Source organism: Triplophysa rosa, linkage group LG12 (genome assembly GCF_024868665.1).
Source record: "Triplophysa rosa linkage group LG12, Trosa_1v2, whole genome shotgun sequence".
NCBI classification, from domain to species: Eukaryota; Metazoa; Chordata; class Actinopteri; order Cypriniformes; family Nemacheilidae; genus Triplophysa; species Triplophysa rosa.
In genome coordinates this window covers 21,379,204-21,405,401 of record NC_079901.1, presented here as the reverse complement: position 1 = coordinate 21,405,401, position 26,198 = coordinate 21,379,204, and the positions used below count along the sequence as shown (strand labels likewise).

Below are 26,198 nucleotides of genomic sequence, written 5' to 3'. Positions count from 1 at the left end.
GCAGATGCCTCCGTTCTCTCCAACATATATCTAGACATTTTCACACATATCTGTCAGACTGTGATGTCGGCTTTGTAAGGTAACGTCTATCAGCCAGCACTTGTCATGAGCTCTGTTTTCAGCGGTGTTATATACAGAAGTCGTATCGTGTCTCGGTTTAAGGGCGTCTCATCGCACTGCATGTGCGCGGGACATCAGCTTGCATCCACGTATACAGGTGTTTTTGTGCGTGTGTGTCTCGCAATGAGTGCGGTTGATTACAGAATCTGTGTGTCTGGAGCAGATGTTGCCTTTCGTTCTCCTGTGAATATTCTTCACATCAAACGCAGCGGCCCAGAGGAACTTCCACTCGCTTTACACACAACGTATTAGCTGCACGACTCCACCACGATTAAAAGCAAACAGTCTGACCCAGTATTACACAGAATACGCACAACGTCAATTTTTTTAAACGTTTAGGCAGACGAATCATTGTTAAGAAACCTCATAGATTTGGATTGTTCTCTGATTCACCTCATGCGTGTCTGTGAGACCTGCAAGTGTTGTAAGACTTCTTGTGCAGGCAGATGGGCTTGTTCTTAAATGATTACAGTTTGATGTCTGTGCATGAGGCTGGCAGTTTCATATCAAAGCACGCTGTGTACAGAGGGTTTTTAATAAGCTCAGACGGCTCGGTGTGACATCTGCGTTACATTCTTGGTTATTTTCACATCCCCCATAATTCACAGCTCAGATTCTCATTAACTGACATGTTATCAGCCTTAGAACGCTTGATTGTTGTGTTTATAGGGAGTGACGCGTATGTGGAGGATTTCAGATGGCTACCCATCGGGAAATGTTTTTTTTTCTGTGCCAAGGCATCAAACATCAAATGTTGTTTCTGCCAAAAATTTAAATGGTGCTAAACCATGCAAAAGTCACTGCCACAATGCAAGAAAGTGGGTGGTAGCTATAGGGTGTTGCTATGCAGTTTTAGTTTGTTGTATATGAGTGATTGGTTGTTCAGGGTGGTTCCTTACCAGCCCAAGTAAAAAAAATATATCAACCTCTATGTGATGTATTTTAACTAGGGCTGTCAAATAACAATTAATCGATTCCAAAATAAATGTTTGTGGTTATATAATATGTGTGTGTGATGTATTTTTTATGTAGGCCTATATGTACAGTAAATACACAAACATGCATGTGTGGGTAGTTGACAAAAATAAACTGCAATGTGTTCTGCAAATGGCGTGACAGCAAAATTTTTGAAAATAAAACTTATATTATTTTATATTATACATTTTTTATTTATAATGTAAATTAGCATAAGCGAAATTTATCTTAATGTTAGTTTTTTTCTTAAAGGGGTCATATGGCGTGAATACGTGTTTTTCTGTGTCTTTGGTGTGTTATAAGTTGCCCATGCATGTATTAGACACCTAAAATTGCAAAAATTAAAGTGTCGGAACAAAAAAATCATTCTATCTAAAAGCGAATGCTCACCCAGACCTGCCTGAAACGCCTCGTGTAACCACACCCCCACAAATCTACCTCAGGTCGTGGAATGATTTGACTAAGACTGGCAAAATGTATACGCAAGTAAGGTGGGCGTACCTGTCAGTACAATTGCTTTGAAACCTGATGTTCCAAATATGGTAAGAGGCGTTACATTTCCGTCACACGCTTGCAGTATTCGACCAATCACCTCGCTTTTCAGAGCGATGAGCTTTGTAAAAAATCTGTGACTTTCAGAGAGGCGGGGCAAAGAGGAGATACAAACATGCACGGTATGAGGCAAATACAGCATTTTTTAACCTTAAATCATGTAGACGCATTACATCTAAAACAAACGATAATATTCGTTTTAGCCGTGTCATATGACCCCTTTAATTGTTGCTGTCACACCATAGGACAAATGTGCAGTTTATTTGTCAACTACCCGTATATTTAATGTGATATATATATATTTATTTATACATAATGAAAATTATATTAAAATATACATTTATATATATGTGACCCTGGATCGCAAAACCAGTCTTAAGTAGCACAGGAACATTTTTAGTAAAAGACAAAAATATATTGTGTGGGTCAAAATTATCGATTTTTCTTTTATGCCAAAAATCATTATAGGATATTAAGTAAAGATCATGTTCCATGAAGATATTTTGTAAATTTCCTACCTTAAATATATAAAAACTTTATTTTTGTGAGTGGATGGTCTGCCACAGTGCCCCTGATTAACAACTTCAAAGGCAATTTTCTCAATATTTTGATTTTTTTTGCGCTCTCAGATTCCAGAGTTTTAAACAGTTGTATCTCAGCCAGATATTGTCCTTCTGTTCTAACAACTCATACATCTATAGAAAGTTTATTTATTCAGCTTTCAGATTATGTAAAAATCTCATATCGAAAAATTGACCCATAAGACTGGTTTTGTTGTCCAGGGTCACATATTTATGTAAATATTATATACATATATACATATGTATGTGTGTGCATTCATATATACTGCACATGTAAATATACACACCACGCCCTTGTATTATATATGTGCACAAACATTTATTTTGGAATCGATTAATCGCAATTAATTGTAAATTAAAAAAAATGTAATGTGTTTTTCATACATCAGCAGATTGAAAATCGCTCAATTGAATGTGTAGAATTATATTGGGGTCACTTACTGAATATTTGTATCATCTGTAATTATAGCATTGTGTCCGAATGTGTGTCTTGGTGTGAGTGCAGATGGTTCATGTGTTAGTGTGGCATTTTGCAATCATGAGATAAATGAGTACACGCTCGCGTCACAGAGTAATAACCCATCGGTGGTGGTCTTTATTGCCCCCACCAGTGTGTTCTGGCCTTTGTGAAAGGCCACTGGAATGAGGGAATCTATCCCCAGAGCTGCGTTAGGCCACAGACAGACCCATAAATCCTTCCCTCTAATACCCCCACTTTCGCTTCTATTGGCCAATGTGCCAAATTGGATGCTTTGCATTCTCAGCCTGCTTCACTTTAGACGCGGATCTGAACCAAAGGCTGTCTCTTCCTCTCTTTCTCTCTCTCTCTGACTTCTCAGGTCCTTTTATGGATGAATTGTTTTTATTCTCATTGTGGCTTTTTGGATGGAAGATGGTTTAGAATGCACAAACATAGTAGCAAATGGGACAATTGTTGATATACCAGTGAGATAATAGAGCTGTGAAATAAACCCGGATACCATATTTGGGCTTTTGTTTGCAGACTCATATCTTGGCAAGACTGAGCACAGTTTGTGACATTATTAAGAGCTCTTCTGGAACTCTATAAGATATCTATGTGAGATCAGTAGAGGATTACTTTTTTCTCTCCCTTTAACCTTGTTGCTTGGAGAAACAGCTATCTCATTTGTGGCTTTGTTTTCCGCAGGTATTGCCAAGCCGCTTTCATACACATATAATTTTTGGCTTTTAAAGGTTTGCTGGATGTGTGGAAGGAAATATGTAGTACAAATAATGATGCAAGTAAATTATATTTGTGTATACACTATTTATGTCTCAATCTATGTACATTTTATTTATTGTTCTTTTAAAACACAACAGGTTTTGCTTTTCTCTGCAGTAACAATGTAATATTTGGATGGATATATTATAATAACATCTAAAGTCAAGTCGAGGCTTTTATTCTAATGAAATTCTTGAACCTAGGAGTAATTTGGGGGTTTTCATTAGTGTAAGAGTTTTACATGGTTTAGGTTGATTTAAGTTAATGTCTGTGGGTATAAATTGGTCGGTGGTGTCACAGGATGCAGGCTGTTGTAAATGGACCATTGATTTTCAGGCGAGCTGGACTCGGGGGACGTATTTGTCTTTGGGCTTCAGCCTATCGGCTTCTTCATTAGCGAGGGGCTGTCAATAACGGCATGTGTGTGAAGGTAGCCAGAGGCCCGGTGGTGAGGGCAGAGAGATCGTGATGGATGCGACGTCTCTGTATGAACGAATCTCCATCCATATGCATCAAAACCATTTTTGATTATGCAGCTTGCCGCTGAGAGCGTGGGAAATGAACTGTACTGCTGCTGGGCAAGGTTTTCTAAAAACAGAGCGTGGGTCATGTGATTGTATATCTGGTTTTATTTATTTACTTTTTTAAATGTAGAGTTGAGCTTTTGTTTGTCACTCTTTAAATGCTGAAAAATAAGCAAAAGTCAGCAAAAAAAAAAAGATAAAGAACTTTTCATAAACCTCAACTTTTCTTTAAAACAATATGCACTTTTTATTTTGCACAGTAAGATTCGGGGCATTTATTAAGTTTGGAAATGGTAAATATTCATGGAACGACAAGGGATATTCACAATTCATTCAAAAGTACTAATGACATCGTTAAATTGTTCGAAGTGCTCTCGTGAACGCGCACCATAGACTGACATGACAGAGGAGAATATATCGATTAAAGTCATAATTTTGGTTTGTTCTTCGCACATAAAGCATTCTCGTCGCTCCAAAAAAATTCAATTGAGCCACTATGAGCGGATGGACCAACAATGTCTTTTGTACTTTTCTGGACCTTGACAACAACTATTATGTCTAGGAGTCCTGGAAATCTCTCGGATGTCACCTAAATATCTTTATTTGTGCTCCGAAGACGCCGGGAGGTCTCAAAACATGTTTAACGTCATGTGGGTGAGTAAAAAATCACACAAATTTGATTTTGGGATGAACTTACCCTTTAAGATGCTTGACAGATGTGTGTGAACAAATTAGTTTAATGTCCTCTCCAAACATGCATGAGGGTGTCTGGCAGTAATGCACATGAAGAGCGAATCAACTTGAGAATTGAAAAGGTTCAGTCAAATTGCGCTGAGCTTTTGCGACCCAAATTGCACTTTGCAGTGGCCATGTTATTATTGGTCAAGAGGTTATTTCCAATCAAGCATCATGCTGAACCATCTGCCTATTATGCTGGCTGCTGTGTTTAACCATTATGCCCCTTAAATAATGGGAGCAGATGTAATGTCTTGCAGGTAATTGGATCGTTCCTCGCACATCCTCTGGGGAAAAGACAAGCAGTGTTGAGATCCTTTCTCGAATGCCACATTGTTGTCTGCATAAATATCTCTGGGGAAAATCCACGGTATTAAATACACAACCTCTCCACAGTGTTCCATCAGCATAATCGCCCGACATCTCTGGATTGCCAGGTTATTTGAATATTCCATTTGCAATTTTTTAAGAATCTCTTGTTGACTGTGGAGGATAATCCTGTTGTAATACTTCCTCCTGCGCAGTTTCTGTCCAATCCGGTGTTAATCCGGCATTCCAAAGATGCATCGTAGTTTTCAAAAACCGTCTTATTAAATTAACACAACAGGATAACATCTTTGTGATGCATTGGCATCCAAGGAATATACTGTATAAAATATATAATATAAAGCGTAAAGGCATAAATTGTGGGTGTTTGCCAGTGTGTTGTGGTCAAGGCATTAATAATAATAACAATAATAATTAATTTAATAGAAATAACTATTATTATTATATATTTGTATTAATATTTAGATAATTATTTTTAATATTTCACAATAATAATAATAATAACAACAATAATATAATAATAATAAATACATTAATAACAATAACACCTTGTATTATTATTATTATTATTATTATTATGAGTTTTTATGCTTATTATTATGTAAAAAATAATCTAAATAATAATACAAATAAATAATACTAATAATTGTTATTGATTGAATTATTATTATTTCGATTATTTTTACATTAATGGTAATGCCTTGACCACAACACCCTGGCAACCACCCACAAAGCATTATTGTATCTTTACACAGCTAACTGCTTACAATTTTTCAATTAAACATGAAACAAAATAACTACAATTTTATGTTTTCCACTAGCCCACAGGCTTAAATTTTTTTTTTTTTTTTCATTGCGGCATAGAAGTACATATGAAGCATCTTCATAGCTTTGGCTGGGTTCCATAGTAGAAGGGGGGTTGACGTTGTAGTCCATCACTACCGGGCAGAGGACATCTTCATCTGTGAATAGACATGCACATCAGATCTTGAATCATTTATGAAGCTCGCTGCTGCCCAGTAGAGCCCAACCAAACAGGATTTATGACCGACTCTCACACCTCAATGACGACGCTTAGCCAATGTCTCCCATTAGAAAGCAATATACCTCCGGCCTTGTTAAGTTTATAGCTTGTGTCACTTCACTGTCTGTCTGAACGTTAGTCCCGGAATAATGGACCAACTGCATAATAAATCAGCTTGTGCGCAGAAGGTAGCTTTGCATTCTGGGAGCAAATGAGAGGCTTAATGCGAAATGCGAAGGGAGATGAATGCGCCCGTGAGAGCTCAGGGTTTATTTGTGCTTCTGTCATCTGTTTTCATGGCTGGAATAATCTAGGATTGATGGGTGTGATATTATAGCCGCCGTGTGTCGCCTCTCTCTCGACGCTCGTTCAGAAGATGCGTGTCTTACCTCTGCTTCATGCTGTAGATTTTAGTGCGGTCAAAATCCCTTTATTCCAAACAGACAGACCTGAGGCGCTCGTCTTTGGTCTAGCAGAGGAAAATCTAAGCTTTGGGTCATCACAGGGGGATTTGGTGTAGGTTTGAAAGATGTCTTTGAGTTGTTCGTTCCCTGTTACGTATTTTGGAGGGGAGTCTGAAACTGAATTCACTCATAATTTTTTTTGTATTTTTGTTGTAATTCAGACTTAATTTGAATCCTTAATTAAGTGATGCACAGAGCTGATTAGTAGATCTTTTTCGCGGTTTCATTTGTGCTTTTTACACCTTGCTTGTGAATGGTTAGGCATCTATATTTTGTTTGGGTTCCTCGCCACAGCAGTGCAGTGTTGGCATGCTCACCGGGAGACTGCATTTATTTATTAGATATTATTTATTAGAATGATCTTGCTTGGTCTATAAACACCATGCACTGTGCTGTGTTTTACCTTTCTGTGTTTTTCTTATTTGCTCCTGTAAAGCTGCTTTGGAACAATGCACATTGTGAAAAGCGCTATATAAATAAAATTGAATGTTTTTGTCAGGGTTTCTCTGTACCATCATGGCCTTGTGGGGTGTGTTGTAATGTGTGATGCTTAGTGTTTTTAAAATCTTATTAAAAAGCTATGAAAGCTATTTTTTTTACTTTTTTGGAAGTTCTGGTCTTGCTATCACACAATGTTAGTCTGCAGTCATTTCTAATCTTCCGACTGTCACATCTGCTGTCGTGACAGAGATGTGCATCCCTGTCACTTCTCATTTCGCTGATATCTTAAATATAAATGTTTTCAGGGACAAACTCAATTCTTCAAAATGCTTGCAGTGATGTTCATGACAGCAGTAATGTGCATTGTGATACTTAAAAAACAACCTTTATTGTTAAAAGTCTGAGTAAGGAAAGGGCTGCAAAATCTTTCAAAAATAGGAGACACAATAAAAAGTTTAAAGTTGTGATATGTTGGTGGTAAAGGATCATAAGGGCAAGTATCACTGGTATATTTGGGTTACGACTTTTATAGTTATTTTATCTACAGCTTCTGCCCTGCAAGCACTGACATTTTATTCAGGTAATGCAATTTACTTTTCAATGTGACCTTTTTTAATAGACTTAGCCTAGCAGGATAGTATGGATGTGCAGTGTTTGATATGAGGTGTATTCGGGGATTAACAGAATATTTAAGGGCATTCACCTATCTATGATTAAATTCTTTTTCTTCTCTTTCTCTCTCAGAGCAGGTTGAACAGTGATAGGTCTATGAGCGAGTATCTGGACTTCAGGGGTATCTGTGTTGGTTCCCACATCTGATAGTCATGTGATTATTTATTTAGGGCAATAGGTTGTTTGCACATGACGTCACAGCACTGCGGGAAGTGCCGATGGAGGGCAGCAAGTGATTTTCTCCATAGGAATTCACTATAACAAACTCAAAATATCGATGTATTGCGTCGTTTTTGATTGTTCAAATCGATCAAACCATGAAAGGTGTTTTTAGTGTGTAGCAAAAGTTTATGTTCATGAAGGGGGTACATACGAGTATTGACTGAGAAACGGAGATAAAAGTGACTTGTAAACCTGAATCTGCGGTTGGGATGAGCCGAGCCGGATGTCTTTCTAAAACGCTTCACGAGGTTTAACGTACCTAAACAGCGACCAGGTGAGCTCAAATTTATGTCAAACCTTGTCATGAACACTAGCTGCTGTTAAAAGAACGAGTCCTGATTAAACCGATAAAGTGATAAATCTCGCGTTAAACTTTTCTCCCCCATCGAAGTCTATTATAATGAAACAGCTTAACGTACCGAAACAACGACCATGTAAAAGCAAATTTCTATTAAACCTTAATTGTAATAAACACTAGCTACTGTTAAAAGAAGAAGCACTTATTCCGGGGATAAGCACAGTCTCACGTGAAGCTTGTTCTTTATCATGTTTATCTTTGATATCAGTGATAAACAAATGTATTTATTTTGGTTTTCCGTGGTTGTTGTTTTGGTACTTTAAGCTGTTTCCTTATAATGTACTTCTATGGGGACTTTATCCATTTAATAAGGGCTCATTCTTTTAACGAAAGCTAGTGTTAATTACAAGTAAGGTTTAACAGAAATGTGGGCTTACCTGGTCGTTGTTCAGGTCGGTACTTTGAGTTTGTGGTAGTGAATTCCTATGGAGAAAATCACTTGCTGCTCTCCAGCCGCACCTTGTGCGTCATAAAAATCACGCGATTGTATCACGTGATGCTGGGCTGGCAATAGGTGTTGGTGCCACGAAATCACATGGAGCTCACATGAATCCAACTTCTTTTCTATCTGTCTGCTTTTTCCTCTGTCATTCTCTCTCTCTCTTAGACTGCCGTGATTAAATTGGGAGTGAAGGTATTGATAGACCTCCTGTGAGTTTATCGACTTACTCCACTGTGGCATCTGTAATCTGCCGAATGAATCAGTGGGGATGAACAAGAAAGCGTGGCTGTGGTTTATTGCTTGTGGACATCAGTCCTGAAATCGCCTCCAGACTCAAGAAGGTCTTGATTTACCAAACGGATCAGCACCTGTGACACGGCCTGTGTGCCACTAAAGCTGTTACTGTAAAAATACTACACGGTTTATAGCGCAGGCTTGATTTATAGCTGCTAGACGTGTTTTCTTAAGCGTGAGAAAGTTTATTAAAAATTAAAGACACTACAGGCGAAATAGTGCAAAAATGAATGTTTAAGTCATTTCCTTGTCGCCTGCTTTCTTTCTTTCTTTCTTTTAGTTTTTTATTACATCTTTCCTACATCTATCTTCCTTCCTTACTTCCTTCCTTCCTTCCATCCTTGCCTTTTCTCCATCCTTCATTCTCTCCTTGCCTATTTTTTTTCCTTTCTTCATTCCTTCCTGGCTTTCTTTGCTTCCTTGTTTAATGCTTTTCTCTCTCTCTCTCTCTCTCTCTCTCTCTCTCCCCTCCCCCTATGTAAACCGTAAATACGAAAGTAGCAGTAGCAGTAATGGGTGTCTCCTGTGGCTTTTTACTCATTATATTGCCTCGATGACATCGCAGGATGATGTCTTATCAATGACTGGCTGTTTGTGTTCTCTCAGAAATGAAAGTTCATACTAGTTCAGCCCTCCACCTTCGCCTGCCTTTATTTTCAATAAAAACCATCTGAATGAATGCAACCCTCACCTCCGTCTTCCATTATCTCTATCGTACATAATTGATTATTCTCTATAATGAGCAATAGAAATACTTCAGCCTTGGTTTCCAGTTTGAAACCCCATGAACTTTCGCTCCTGTTGGCCTCTAATGACCTTCGGCCACTAATGAGTCCGTCCTGGAAGCGGTTGTTATGGCAGCGGTGTGATTTTGTTGCCACGTGGATGAATCTTTGCAATGCTACATTCTCAGCGTATAATTACAGCGAGCAAAACAGTATTGTACATTTCTCTGATTTTGATGTCATAATTTGTAAGGTTAGTCCGAATGGGCTCGGGCTAACAAGATCTCTAAGCTCCGAGTGCATGTGTAAATGTGATCGTGGCTGAGTGTGAAACTGTGTATTTTTAGTCGTTCCCAGACTGTGCAGAGGAGGTGCGGAGACTGCTGGATCTCATCCCAGACTTACTGCTCTTGAGGGTCTAATTGTATGTTTGTGTGTGTGCCACTCTGTATGAGCAGCGTCCACGGCGTCTGGGTAGGAATGTAGACAACGTGCATTTTTTACGAAGGCAGCTGTCACTGTTGTAAAAGTTTTTGTTAGAAAACCGCATATCCTTCTGTGTCTGTGCATCCTGGAGCTGGTTGCATCTGAAATACGATCGGTGCGGGTGCTAGCGCCCACGCCCACCTTACAGGCCCTCATTTGCCTGTCTTATATAATTACACTGGATTTGGGAGTTTTGGATGAGTGCAGTTATGCAGACAAATTTAAGGTCTAGATTTTCCGGGGTGTTTGAACTTCAGGTTGAACAGTGATGGCTTTATGAGCGAGTTGGGGGGCATCAGGGGTGTCTGGCAATAAGTGTTTGCTGTAGCACTGGCTAAACTTTAGCTTTACTTCAAACCAACAGCAACAACAACTTTTTAGGGAGAAATTGTTTAATGTGTGTCCAAATATTGTTTGTTCATAACCCTCCAATGTACACCTGCACCAGAAAACATCTAGCTTGGAAATCTCAATGTTTGTGATGCCACGACAATAAGCAATAGGACACATAACTCCTGTCAGTTAAAATACATCAATGTAAGTGTATAAGATGTATAAATGGGAACCTTTGTGCCAACATTTGTGTATTTTACACAGGATTTGGAGTGATAATTCTTCTTGAGTTATTTTTGATTGGTGATGTGTTTAACTGTGGTGATGTGTAGCGAGAATCGTGCCAGAACCCATCCTGTTGTGACACAGACTCCTAAAATTCCGCCGTATTTTCTAAAATACCGTATGTGTCAAAGAGCTCGCCGTGAATCTTTCCTCTTTCTGAAAATGTCACAGTGTGTTACAGTGCGGTCTCCTGCAGGGAAGGCTCTGAGGTTCTGCGTGCATGCGTGGGTTGAGCTGCTGAGATCTCTGGGTGACAGAACCGACTCTCGAGACCTGAGCGTTCTGTTTTGTTCTGTTCTGTCCTTTCTAAAACGGAGCACACCATCCTGTCAGACCTTTGGCCCGCAAGTTTGAAAATCCTCACTTTGGGCCACAACAAAGCTGTATTGTTTCTTTCGGATGAGAATTTGGAGATGATATATACAGACATAGACCAGACTTGTTATCTTAATGTTACATTCTTTTACTTGTTATTGATTTGTGGAAAAAATATAGAAGCAAATGATCAGGTTAGGGCAGGTAGTGCCGTGTTAGATGATGGCAGTGTCTTTTGTTGTTACTTTTTATTTACTAACTCATGATCAAAGCTACTTTGGCGATACTTTGATGATATGCCAGACTAATTAAAATGGTTATTTGTTGTTGTTTGTAGACTTTGGCAGCTGCAGCAGAGGATTTCCAAAGGGAGCATCAATGGAAAGATGAGTTCCAAGTAAGTAGATCTTTGAGATTTTTAAATTCAGGTGAACTGAACATTTACAAGGTGCTGCACCACAAAGAACTGCACTTTTGTTTTGATTCAATGTTTTGAAACTTTTCGAGTGAAGCCTTTTTTTCCCATTCCTCTTTTCACAATGTATATCGTTTCAAAGCGGCTTTAGAGAAAAGTATATTAACCAAAGGCAACTGTTGAAAAAAAAGTCTTTGAAGACGAGAAACTATGAAATACCGTACAACCTTTTGGTTTAAAGCCCTTGAATTTTTTTGGACAAACTTTTTTGCATTTATAACTTTTCTTTGAATTATTTTGAGCAAAGAATGAGAGAAATGCAATACAATATTGCTGAGTATATCTTTATGGCTTCTCGAACAGAACCGCGTGTTCAGACTTGCCTTTTTTAATTCTGTTTTTAAAATTTGATTTTAAAATCTGTTTTCATATGTGTCTTGCACATATATTTACTTACGGCAGCCGAGGAAACCATCTCGGGTTACGTCTGTAACCCTTGTTCTCTGAGAAGGGAACGAGACACTGCGTCGCCACGGCAACGCTTTGGGGAACGCCTCAGCGTGACCAGCTCTGAGCACGTGTGTCAACATTGTCCAGTAGTGATACGTCATGGGCGGATGACGTATGGACCAGGAAGTATAAAAGGGCATCTGAAACAGTCAATTTCAGCTCGAAAACTTCGAAGCAAGAGGCTAACAGGGATGCAGGGAGTATGGCAGGGAGACGCAGTGTCTCGTTCCCTTCTCAAGGAACAAGGGTTACAGACTTAACCCTAGACGTTCGCACTGCGTTGCCACGGCAACGCTTTGGGGAACGGAATGCCCAAATCGCCATGCACTCAAATGCCTGTCTGTGTGTACATGAAGTCACATCTGAGAATCAAGCACTTGGGCTCCCGGAGTGAGGTTCGTGTCCAAGCTATAAAATCTCACAAATGTGAGTGGCGAGGACCATCCTGCCGCATCACACACATCTCGCATAGACGCCCCCGACCTTAAGGCCACAGAGGCCGCCATACCCCTTGTAGAATGAGCTTTGACACCCAAGGGCGATGACATGCCAGAGGCTTCATAAGCCAGAGAGATAGCGTCATCTATCCATCTGCTAATGGTTTGTTTGGTTGCCGAAAAACCTTTCTTTGTTGATCCAAAGCATACAAAGAGCTGCTCCGCTTTCCTCCAAACCGCAGTTCTGTGTACATATGAGTCCAGTGCTCGCACTGGACATGACAAGTTTAGCTTTTCCTTGTCCTGGCTCCCGAAGGGTGGAGGACAAAAGGCCTGCAGGGTAATGGGTCTCTGCACATTCTGCATAACCTTAGTCACATACCCCGCCCGGGGGAAAAGGAACGCCTTAACTAACCCCGGAGCAAATTCAATGCACGTAGGGGAAACCGACAAGGCCTGATGGTCTCCCACTCTTTTGAGAGAATTAATAGCCAACAGGAAGACAGTCTTAAGAGTGAGAAACTTAGGAGCAACTGATTCCAGAGGTTCAAAGGGCGGACCCGAATGACCCTCCAGAACTAGGGCCAGATCCCACGTTTGTACCCTTGCGCAGCTCACAGGCCTCAGCCTGCGAGCACCACGTATAAAGTGTAGGACTAAAGGGTCTCTACCTACAGGTATGCCCCCTAACAAAATGTGAAAGGCAGAGATGGCCACCACATAAACCTTTAATGTAGACGGGGATAAGCCTGCAGCAAAGCGATCTTGCAAGAACTCAAGCACTGTCGATACTGGACAGTTGACAGGGTCCCTAAGGTGAGCTGAACACCAAGCAGTGAAAACTCCCCACTTTAAGGCATAAAGCTTCCTTGTGGAGGGAGCTCTGGAGTTAAGTATGGTCTCCACAGCCTCAGCTGAGAGACCAGTGTTTAAGAGACCAGCCCTCTCAGAGGCCAGACCCACAGTTTCCATAACTCCGGGCGTGGGTGATATATCTGACCCCCCGCTTGAGAAAGGAGGTCCCTCCTTAAAGGCATCTCCCATGGAGGGCTCTCCAACAGGTCTATCATGTCCGAGAACCACACTCGGGCCGGCCAGAACAGAGGCTACCAGCAGCAGATGAAGTCCGTCTCTGCGCACCCTTTCCAGAACTCCCGGGAGTAGAGCAATCAGGGGAAAAGCGTACAGGTGAAGCCTCGGCCACACCTGTGCCATGGCATCCAGCCCTAATGGGGCTGGATATGTGAGGGAAAACCAGAGCGGACAGTGTGTGGTTTTCTGAGTTGTAAACAGATCCACCTGTGCCTGGCCAAACCTCATCCAAATCTGCTCCACCACCTCTGGGTGGAGTCTCCATTCCCCGGGCCTCAGCCCCTGCCTCGACAGGATGTCTGCTCCTCGGTTCAAATGACCGGGGATATAAACTGCCCTCAAGGAGAGCAGCTTCCCCTGAGACCACAGGAGAATCTGCCGTGCCAACTTGTACAGTGGCCGCGACCGTAGACCCCCCTGGTGAGTTATATACGAGGCCACGGCTGTGTTGTCTGTTCTGACCAGCACATGTTGGCCTCTGAACTGTGGGAGAAAGTGTGTCAACGCCAGAAACACCGCCATCATCTCCAGGCAATTTATGTGCCAAGACCGAAAATGGCTCCCCCATCGATTTTGGCCCCATTGGCCTTCCATAACAGCTCCCCAACCTGTGAGTGAAGCATCGGTTGTAAGTGCAACGCGCTGACAACTGCTCCCCAGCACTGGGCCCTGGGAGACGAACCACGGTTTCTTCCACATTTTCAGTGTGTGCAGGCATCTGCGTGTCACTCTGATCATGCGCAACGGGTTGCCCCTCGGGGAAAACCCTTTGGTTCTGAGCCACCACTGCAGAGGTCTCATATACAGCAGGCCGACAGGTATTATGTTGGACGCAGCTGCCATGAGCCCCAATAATCTCTGAAAAAGCCTTACAGTAAGTGACTGGCCTATCTTTATTCTGGACACGGCTGACAGGATTGCAGCAATACGAGCAGGCGCGAGCTGCGCCTGCATTGTGGTGGAATCCCATATACCCCTAGAAAAGTGGTTCTCTGTGCTGGAGAAAGCACACTCTTCTTGGTATTCAGCCTCAGCCGTAGTTCTCTCATATGTGTGAGAACAACATCTCGATGTTGAACTGCCAGTTGTTACGACTCTGCTAGAATAAGCCAATCATCTATGTAATTTAACACGCGAATGCCTTTCATGCGCAGCGGAGCTAGAGCTGCATCCACGCACTTCGTGAACGTGCGCGGAGACAGCGCCAGGCTGAACGGAAGAACCCGGTATTGATATGCTTTTACTTCTTGTTCCATCACCAGGGCCTGCTCGGGGCACACCTCGGTGTACAAAACCCCGTTGAAGCGGGGCGGGCGGACTTGAAATTGGATCCGGTAACCCCGCTCTACCGTGCGCAGGACCCATCGTGACACATTTGGCAGACTTTTCCATGCTGCTAAATGGTCCACTAAGGGGACTAGTCTCTCGGGAATGGGCACCGTATAATGAGGTGCGAGCCGATGCTCTCCGGGGGGACATGCCCTCAGAGGTCCCGACATGCTGTCAGGACTTTTTCTTGTACTCCGCCTTCCTCGCCTGAATGACTGCCCTCAGGTCAGTCCTAGGTTTGTCTGCCTGCGGATGGGAATATCTTCCCGAACCCCACGCCTTCTGGGGTGGAGCTCGAGAACCAACACTCTGCCTCTGGCGCTCACGATGGCTAGTAGACGCCTGTCGCTGTTCCCGCCCAGCCGCCCCGGGAGTCTGTCCGCGGCGGGGGAGATAAAGTTTGAACGCCGCCGCCTGCTTCTTAGCCTCCTCGAATCTTGCGTTGCCGAAAAGACCCATAGGAGACAGCGGGGCGTCCAGAAGGAACGACCTGTCAGATGGTTTCATGTCTGACAGGTTCAGCCACAAGTGCCTCTCAGTGGCTACCATAGCACCCATGGAGCGGCCCAAAGAACGGGCCGCCTCATGAGTAGCACGAAGCGAAACATCCAAAGCATGACGGACGGGTTGTAAGACATCCGCCGCCACCACCCCAGTATTGACTAATTCCCGCAGTGCATCAGCCTGATACGCCTGAAGCAGTGCCACAGAGTGTAAAGATGCCCCCGACTGCCCCGCTTCCGTATACGCCTTGCCAACCAAAGTCGATGTCACCCTGCATGGCTTTGTTGGCAAGGTGGGGGCTTTTAGGGACGACTGTGACGATGGAGACAGATAGCTCGCAAGCGTCTGTTCTATTCTCGGCATCGCCCCGTACCCTTGTTCTTTATAGCCCTGAACGTTAGAGTAAATGCAGGTCTGTGGCGTAAAGACTCGCGCTGTATAAGGACGCTGCCATGACCTACACACCTCTTGATGTAGGTCCTTGAAAAAGGGGAGCTTGCGCCGTGAGGGCTGTGTGCTGTGCTTAAGACATCGCTCGTCCAGCTTACTCTCAGGACGAGCGCTTGGTTTATCTTGCGGCCAATCTATTGTCAGCTGGGCTACCGCCGCTGTCATGACTTCCACCAGATCGGCGTGTACCGAAGCAGAAAGATGGGGTACATGATCTAACTCTCCTGTTTCTATACTCGTCACATCTACATCCTCAGATGCAGAGAAATGCTGTACCGGACTCCCTCTCTGAGCGGGAGAAATCGCAGTGCGTGCTCCCGACTCAGCAGAGAGAGAGGTGGAAGCCACGGAGGGCAGAGAGAAGCCGGAGCATGTCTCTTCAACCTCTGTAACGTCCATCTGCGAACCCCACGAGTGGAGTTTCCTCTCTGCCTTGGCAGAAGCGGGACCAGCACCGCATGGAGCTCTCACCTGGCCGCCCTCATCAAATAGTGCCAGGCGGGAACGGAGCGTATGCTGTGGAAGAAGTCCACAGTGCACACAATCAGCTCCCTTGAGCGCTGACCGTGCATGATCTGCTCCCAAACAGACTACGCAGAGATTATGCGTGTCCTTGTTCGTGATAAAACGCGAACAAGGAGGAGCACTAGGTCTGAAATTTTTCTTTGACATGTTAGCAGCTGACTGACCATATACGCTTCTTTTAACTAAACACACACACGCTACACACAGAGCCGCTTGTTGAGAAGACAAGAGCTGAAATTGACTGTTTCGGATGCCCTTTTATACTTCCTGGTCCATACGTCATCCGCCCATGACGTATCACTACTGGACAATGTTGACACACGTGCTCAGAGCTGGTCACGCTGAGGCGTTCCCCAAAGCGTTGCCGTGGCGACGCAGTGCGAGTTCCCTTGAAAGGGAACTTAGATGACTCACTTCATATTTTATCCTTGTGATGGTTATGCAGATTTTAATTAGATCATTGCAAATAAAGACACCAGCACCAGATGAGATTGCTGAAATTGATAACACCTCAGTTTAATATCACCGCTGAACGCTCCGGTGCATTCGAGGCCTTCATTATGACACCACATTCAGCTAAATGAAATCAAGATTCATTAACTTAAATCCAAACAAACAAGAGAAAATGAATAAACTGATAAATGAATAAATATTCGGATTGTATCGAGGCCTCTCTTGACCCCAGAGTTTGTGTGTGTTTCGGTGAGGGAATGGGTTGCAGTTTAATGGATCTAATTTCAATCCCCACACTGCCCGCGTTTGTCTGAAGATTTGATTTCACTGAATACACATTCTGCATATCGCCCGTGGACTCATTTTCACTATAGACACACACACACCATATGCTCTGAATGTCTGAAAAATACCTGACCCCGACAACGAAAATGTGCCACGTAACATCAGTCTGCCGCGGCTTTCGGTTTAAAGCTAAACCGCCCCCGTTTTCTTTAGCCCCCCACAATGCATTGCACACTTGCATGTTGCTTTGCACTACAAAGCAAATTCCCAGCGAGAAGTGAATATTGTGCTTGCAGTGGTTGTAAATGTAGTGTATTTTTATGCATATTTATTTTCTTGATTAAAAGATTCATGCATTTCTCTTTCTAACTAGATTGCAATGTTCAGTATTTTTGGATGCTCTGGTTCTTTGAACACATGTTTCTGTATTCTGCATGATTGGATTGGATTGGTATGGTGTCCTGATATTTTAAACATGCATACTGTGTTCATGATGGGAAGGTTTCCTCAGGACACATGGTTGTGTAGCCAAAGATTTTGGCTGGTAACCAAACGGTTGCGGGATTGACCCCAGACTGTAACTTGACTTTTCCTCTGAGCGTGGCTCTTAACCCATAGTTAGGTCTACTGCACAAGCCAATTTTACAAGCCCTGGCTGCATTGCTATGTACATAATGTTTCTGTTCATTATCTGATATTCTTTTTTCGTCTCTTTGCAGGATGATGATATAGTTTACTTTAATGCCAAGGATAATGTGAGTACACGATTCAACATCTTCAAACGCACTCAGCGTTTTTTTAAGTCGAAAACCATGTGCTCATCTGTGTAGTTATGACCATGCACTTGTGATACTATTTATTGTTTATTTAAAGCAGTCAGTGATGAGGAATATCTTCAACCTGAATGACCTGCGCTCTGGACGACAGATGCACAGTGTCTATGTACGATATGTCACACTGCCAATTAGGTTTCGGAGGAAAACGTGTGGATGAGATATGAAGGAAGTGCGTGAACATTTCATTCTGTGAAACTACACGAATAGGACAGACACTCGCACTATAAAGCAAATGGGATTTTTTTGGGGGGGGGGTGTTTTAAATCAACAACATACGTGTTCATAAAGATGTGTTACTGCGCATGCATGCTTTTGTGGCCCAAACTTAACTTTCGGGACACATCTGCAAAGAATAGTGTTGTCCCTGTAGGTTATTTCTGATTACAAGCAAAAGAAATAACAAGTAAGTTACATTAGCTAGCAAGTTAAAAGTATGTCTAGCCAGTATTATTTTGGGTTACCAGTAGGAGAACCGTTACTTGGCTAAACTTAAACGAAGCAGAGTTATTATAGTTTTGATTTTAGTTTTAATATTTATTTATTTTTAATTTTTAGAATTTTAGTTTTTATGTTAATTTTAGTTAAAGTATTAGCAATTTTGGTATATTTTTTTGTCATTTTATAATTTATTTGTTTATTTTTTATGTTGCTATGTAATATTAATTTTGTTTTATTTTAGTTTTTGTTTAATATTATAATTTTAGTGCTTTAAACTTATTTCAGTTATTTTCATAGGCGTAATTTTCGGGTGGGACAGGTGGGACATGTCCCCAACACTTTTTGGAAGAAATTAAGAAATGCTTGTGGAAGGTGTGTATTGTTTAGGTGCCATTAACATCTAAAACTCATGGAAAATGCAGGATGCGACTTTCTCACCATTTCCGTTGTTCACACTCGTAAGTTATATTTGCAGAAGACAGAGAGCTGAGACTCCAGAAATGCAGCCAGTATGAAATGCGTGCATCATCCGCGCTCGCTGCGCTTGCTTGTGCATGCAGTGTCTAAGCACAAAAGCACATAAACCATTGAACTAGTGACATTTTTAGTCGTAGGAATAAAGTATTTCTAAGTGTAATACATCGAAACAGCCTAGTGACCTTCCCCAAATGACAGTTTGGGAACCACATACTGTGAGAGCTGGAGTCGAAAAGATGAGTAGCCAATTTAAAGTATTGTTTTTGTCGTTTTGTCCCCACCACTTTTCAAAACAAAGTTAGGCCACTGGTTATTTTTGAGGCAACATTTCAATTTTTATTAAGTTTTTCCCAATAATGTTTAGGTCAATATTTTATTTGATTTCAACAGAAACGTTTTTAAAGTTTTAATTTTTGTAAACTAAAATAACCTTGCAGCGAAGTTACATGACCCATTCAACAAATTGTTTATTTATTAAAATTAATATACAATAAAATTTGGACAAATTGTTTATTTAATACAATTATGATACAATAAAATATTAATATAAATGTAATAATTTATAAATAGTTGTTAGTCACTAGCCAGACCGATCAACAAACACAGACCGGAAGTTAACCTCGGCCCAGGCACGTGCATCCAATGAAACTGTCTATATACTGATACTGAAAACTAGCAAGATATTTTTGATACTGATATTGGTCGACTGTTTTATTTTTATTTGAATATTACATTCTATTCAGTTTTATTTAGTTAAAAACGAATGGCAAGAGAAGGTCCAGCACGCATCAGTAGCTTGCAAGGAATGCTTTATTTATCCCCTTATTTAAATTTTTTATTACTGCATCATTAAGATTCCACGAGCTAAAATCGTAAACGTGTGACAAAGGCTATAACACAGTCGTGATGTTTACAAATAACATGTTTTCTCTGTTTCTTTAGCAGGGTGCAGGACTTGTTTCTGCACTCGATTATTAGAGTAATATTGTGTTCGGTAGAAGTTTAAATAAATGGGATTTCACAGCAATTTTGTTTTAAACTATTATTGAATCTCTTGTTTATTATAAAGATATTCGATTTTAAAACTCGTATAAGTCAGCTGTTAGTTTTGGTCCTTGACAGAAATAATCTACTTGACCTGTAATGTGACATCAGAATCATTTCTCCCACAGCTTTACGCCAATGAAACTGAAGGACGGAAAAACCGCATCAGACCTGAATTCCAAGAGGATCCGTCATTCAAAAACCGCCTCACTTCCTACAACCATACAGCTGTGCACATCCCCACGGATATATATGATGGCTGTAAGTACTGTATTCCCCCCTGCGCATGCTTCTATAGATCTCCGTCTGTTCTGCGTGCCGTATTATCTACTGCTGGGAATCCTGTGAGACACACTTTGGTGATTGCTTTGGATGTCGCTTCAAAAATCTTTGCGTGAGCTTTCAGAAAAGCACTATAAAATGGAAGGTCTTTGACAGCTAGGGTCCTTTGGGGAAACGTTTATTATTTGAATACACGATTACTTGCTTGGAGTCTGGTTAAATAAAGGATATGTTTTTTTCCTCGGTGGTTTTGTAGCAGGGATAGCAGGTCAGTCGAGTCATAGTCTCTGTTGGCCTGCTGAGTTCGTGTCTGGTGCTTTTGTGTTAGACAGCCCTTCACTGTTGACCTTGACATACACACTTATATTCACAACACACAAACTAATGGATGACAAATGAATGTATGTAATTAATTACTTTGGCCATAGTGCCCTTTGGTAAACAGAGTTGTTTAAAATGATCTCCAAGCTCTGAGTCAGAGTTTTGAACAGGCACACAAAAGACTGTTCAACACTGACAGAGGTGGCTGCCCCTGTAATTTAAGAAAGGAGTTTCATCATTGTTTGCCCTGTAATTGTATGCTATTTTATACAATTATCTGTGAGTCATTTCCTAGTCCTCTATTTCTATTTTATGTGGAAGAAGTGAATCTTTTGCAAAAGCATTTAGGGTACGATTTGGTTATTTGGAAGGGCAAGCCAGTTAGCATCTTTTGGTTATTTGTAATGTCTATTAATTGTTCTCTTGAATAGGTTTATAAACTTGCAAAACATTGTAAGTAGATCAGCGCAGTGTTGGCTTGCTCACCGGGAGACTGCATTTATTTATTCATTTATTTATTAGATATTATTTATTATAATGATCTTGCTTGGTCTATAAACACCATGCACTGTGCTGTGTTTTACCTTTCTGTGTTTTTCTTATTTGCTCCTGTAAAGCTGCTTTGGAACAATGCACATTGTGAAAAGCGCTATATAAATAAAATTGAATTGAATTGAAGTAGATCTTTATGCAGAAGAATGAAAATTCTGTTGTCATTTACTCGTCTCATGTCATTTCGCACTTGTGACTTTCTTCTGCAGAACACAAAAGAAGATATTCTGAAGGATGTTGGTAACCAAACAACACTGGACCCCATTGACTTCCATTGTATGGACACAAAACCTTGGAGAAAAAACATTTCTCAAAATATCTTCTTCTGTGTTCCACTGAAGAAAGAGTCATATACAGATTTTGAACAACATAAGGGTGAACGATGAGAGAATCTTTATTTTTGGTTGTCATTTACTCACCTTCGAGTTGTTCCAAATGTGTATAAATTTCTTTGTTCTGATGAAAAAGATACTTGGAAGAATGCTTATAGCCAGACAGATGACAGAATTTTCATTTTTGGCTGAAGTATCCCTTTAAATATATTTTTCACAGGTAGAAAGACCCACGTGCAGAAGCAGAAAGACATATAGTGTTGAGGCAGAAAGGGTTGAGTTATAATTGCTCTGGTGTTGGGTCTGACCTGACCTTGTGCCTGAAGGAAACGTTGTACGTGTGTGGAATCCCCGTCCAGACCGACCCCCTCAAACTCTGCGTGCTGGGACACAGTGGTTCGTGACTAATGTCCAGTATTACTCAAGTGTCTATATGTTCATTAATTACAGAGGTTTGTTGACTCTCTGTAAGGCAGCGAGAACCTGACTGCTTTTCTCTAGAGGCATTAAAGGCAAAGTTTGCACCCATCAGCCCTATCAAACACTCAGACCACAAATAGCTCGGAACCCCAGGCGCGCACACACACAGCCGCACAGAAATAACACAGATCCGTTGCTCCCGCCGGGTAGAAAATTGGATTTTTGTGGATCAAGTAGTACATCGTTTATGGGATTCTAGAGGAGGGCGGTTGCCCCCCGTACCAGTCAGCTAACACTGAAAAAACTTAACTAATAAGAGAGACAAGTCAGAAAGGACAGCTGGCAAATTTCCTCTTCTTTACTTTTGAAATGATGGAAAATGTTATTGACTGAGTGGTTAAAGAGATGTTTTCCTAACGTGTGTGTGTGTTTTGTTGCATGTATTGTTATTTAGTATGTGATTTAAGTATCAATCTGTAGCATGTAGTGCATCTAACATTGTTTGTCCTACAGATGTAAATGGCATCTTAAAGGAACAGTTCACCCAAAAATGAAAATTCTGTCATCATTTACTCTCCATACAAGTGGTTTCAGACCTGTATAAATTTCTTTGTTCTGCTAAACACAAAGTAATCAAACAGATCTCATCCCCCATTGACTCCCATACTAGGGAAAATAAATAATATGGCAGTAAATGGGTCTTTTTGGTTACTGACATTTTTACAAATATCTTCCTTTGTTTTCAGCAGAACAAAGACATTTATATAGATTTGGAACAACCTGAGGGTGAGTAAATGATGACAGAATTTTCATTTTTGTGTGAACTGTCCCTTTTAATTATTCAATTAGGAGAGATGTGCTGTTAATTTCCTAAGCATTTGGACAATTGGGTTTTCGTCTCAAACAGACTGAAGGAGAGCCCCAAATCACTCAGAACATCTAGAAACGGCATAAAACACATTGCATTGTGTCAGCCGGATTTGCATGGGCATGCATCACTCACGCTTTTTTTGCGAAATATGTAAAAATCTAATTGCGTCTGTGTTTGCGCATAACATTTACCCTTTTCAAGCCTAACCTGATTTATTACTGTGCAGTCAGCAGTTCCTCTGTAGTCATTGATCAGTCTTTTGGGTTTTTTGGACAAAGACGTCTAGAAAATGTGCTTGGTTTCCTTTGTTTCCGTCGCTCGGCCTGCCTCCGCTGTACGCCAGCCGATAAAATTAAAGTTATGGTTGTTATAACACTGAATTTTTCATGCTTCATTACAATAATTGTTGACACGCAGGCTGTTTTCTCACCTCATTAGCATTATCGCTACCAGCACTTCTGACTGCCTATCAGCACGCCGCTCTTTCGGAGGCATGAGGTTTGATAGGATGATTATAGGTTTCCATGGTTCCCTCAGTGGTGATGTAATGAAGTCAATCAGTTTGTTTGCGGCTGAGGTGGTGAAGAGCCCTCTGTGCTTAGTGCAGAATTATTCTGTTAACAGCGGTTGAGATGGTTGAGATGAGTGTAAATTTACTCCTCATTGTCTCTCTTCATTTTCTCTCGCTGGAATGATAAAGTCACCGTAAGCACCGTATGACCTCTGTTGATAGAAGGTAGGTTTCCTTTAAGGGGTGGGTTTCTGTATTTCTCTGTTTTTTAGCGGAAGTGTAAACCTTGTAGCTGTATGGTGCTGTTTAATCGCTTTAATTAAATAGGACTTTGAAAAGCTCAGTAGTAGCCTTTTTAAATGGAAATGATAACATTGTTTCCAAAATAATCTCATGGGAATTCATAACAAATTTACGAGATTGCTAATTCGTATGAATTTGTACGATCTTATTTGTACATTATATAGGGGTCATATGGCGTGATTACGTGTTTTTGGTGTGTTATAAGTTGCCCATGCATGTATTAGACACGTAAAATTGCAAAAGTGAAAGTGTGGGAACAAAAGATGCATTCAATCTAAAAGCGAATGCTCACCCAGACCTGCCTGAAACGCCTCGTGTAACCACACCCCCACAAATCTACGTCAGTTCGTGGTATGAGTTGACTAAGACCGCCCAAATGTGTACGCAAGTAAAGTGGCGTACCTGTCAGTACAATTGAAGAGGAACCTGATGTTCCAAATATGGCAAGAAGCGTTACATTTCTGTCACACGCTTGCAGTTTTCGACCAATCATACGCACTGGTTAACCGGCCAATCATAGCACACCTCGCTTTTCAGAGCGATGAGCTTTGTAAAAAATCGATACGTTTCAGAGAGGCGGGGCAAAGAGGAGATACAAACATGCACGGTATGTGGAAAATACAGCTTAAATCGTGTATACATATTGCATTACATCGAAAACAAATCATAATATTAGTTTTAGCCACGTCATATGACCCCTTTAATACAATTTGCTTTCGTGCCAATGACGTTTTGGGGTGGGGTTAGTGGGAGGACCTTGAGTATTGCTTTTTCTAATAATCGTACGTTTTTACGATTCACATCATATGAATTCATACAAGTAGCCACTTTGTAAAATAGCTATGAATTCCCTTGAGATCAGGAGAATGCACAGCTTTGTTTTGTACTCGCCTTTAGACAACGAAAATAGCACATTTCTACTTACACCCAGAAAAGTGAAATTTTTCTTGAAATTATTTTAATTACCAATAATTGAACTAGTAAAGCTGCAATTCAGAACTTTTGCCTCTATCGCCATCTCTGTTTGAAACATAAAACTGCAGGTTACTTTAATTGAGAATTCCTGCAAAATCCGACTTGACAGCTCAAATTGTAAATCATAAGTATAAGCTTCATAAATGTAAAACTTTACAAATGGTAAGGATTATAAATTAATCTTAACTTTGCGAAGTATTAAAGGTTTTCTTTATACTTACTAACAAATTTTTTTTTTAATTAAATATGTTGTATGTTTCTGCCTAAAATTTTCAGCCACAATTGTGTTGAACGAGCTGAACTGGACCGAAGCGTTAGAGGACGTATTTAAGAAGAACAGAGAAGAAGACCCAACGCTTCTGTGGCAAGTGTTCGGCAGCGCGACTGGATTAGCTCGTTATTACCCAGGTAACCGTATGTGTTCCTATTTCTTTCAGTACGCACACATTACAATCTCAATTCACCCCCCCCCACCCATTTCCTCTTTGTGTGACTCTGCCGTCTCTAATTGGTAAACAAAGCTTGTAGTCCCAGCTCAAATTACAGCAAAGTTTATAACAAATTTTAATATGAAATATCGTGGCAGCTCAGCAGAGAGCTCATTGCATTCTTCTGAGCTTTAATGATGACAGAGGAGAGAAATAATGAGTGACTCGATTCATTTTCATTACATTTAGTTTTATAATTGCCTAAAATTTCCTTAAATCTTTGCATATAAATGGTGTATTAGCCACAGACGAACCTTAGACCCTTAACAGCTTCATGAGGGTTTGCATTGCTGAAATTAGTGGGTGTGTTGCATTTAAAGAAACAGCGTACCCAAAAATGATTTTACACTGAAGTAGTTTCAAACCAGTATGAGGCTTTTTGTTACAATGAAACACAATGAGAAGTGTATTTTTAACTCTGTTTTACATTCTGTCAAGCTACAGAAAGGTCATGAAAGTACCATTAAATACGGCATTGTATTTCAAATCTTCTGAAGGTTTATGTGAGGAACAGTCTTCAGACTTTTCTGATATGAAATGATGCTGGTTTGAAGATTTTAGAGAATCGTTTCCCGATGTTATATACTTACTGTATCTATAATCTTATTTTTTAAGCTTGTATTTGTATGATGATGTTCTGTCTTCAAAAAGTTTCTTCAAGATTCCTGTTTTGCATATTGTTTTGCGTTTGGAAGAATATTGAGGTGAGAATGATAAAAGCGTTTTCATTTCTGGTTATACTGTGCCTTTAAGATATTTATAAAACTATATAAACCACCATGGATTTTCTCCATATCGATGTGTGGGCACATTTATCGTATTGGCGTTCTTGTAAGCGTCACTTCATTATAGCTCCAAGAACGCCGGTCAATTAGTTTGTTACAGGCGAATCACAGTGTCTTAGACTGTCTGGTGCCCCTTATATCTGAGATCCACCCACTAAATGTCAGAACGTGGGAGGCCATTTATGTAGAAACGCTCCTTGTTAGGCTTTTCAGCCTTGATGGTCACAGATGAGTACCCTCATTTGCAGAGGGTTATTTTGCCAGGAACTAAAAAAGATCATACTGTTAAAAAGAAAAATCGAAGCTGAAATGCTGCCGGGGACACCGTGGGTCTTCTTTCCACTCGACCGCAGTCGATATAAACCGCAGACCAGCCCCCACCGGACGCAGGACTAGGGTTCACTCAAGACAGAGATGTGACAAATCAGATGGAGTTTGGGTACAA

General features: G+C 41.0%; 1 protein-coding gene across 3 annotated transcripts in view; it reads left to right on the top strand.

The window, feature by feature from the left end:
• The window catches only part of LOC130562522 (voltage-dependent calcium channel subunit alpha-2/delta-1), a 94,065-nt gene that overhangs the window by 18,699 nt on the left and 49,168 nt on the right, over window positions 1-26,198 (top strand). The window contains exons 1-6 of one of the 3 annotated variants that reach the window (XM_057347591.1): window positions 9,437-10,173; window positions 11,456-11,515; window positions 17,838-17,873; window positions 20,042-20,174; window positions 21,278-21,443; window positions 24,757-24,888. In XM_057347591.1, coding sequence (XP_057203574.1) covers window positions 17,860-17,873; window positions 20,042-20,174; window positions 21,278-21,443; window positions 24,757-24,888 — 445 coding nt within the window. In that variant the 5' untranslated portion in view covers window positions 9,437-10,173; window positions 11,456-11,515; window positions 17,838-17,859. Of the gene's footprint in view, window positions 1-9,436; window positions 10,174-11,455; window positions 11,516-17,837; window positions 17,874-20,041; window positions 20,175-21,277; window positions 21,444-24,756; window positions 24,889-26,198 lie in introns of those variants that run through there. The other 2 variants (XM_057347592.1, XM_057347590.1) reach the window with 2 other exon arrangements.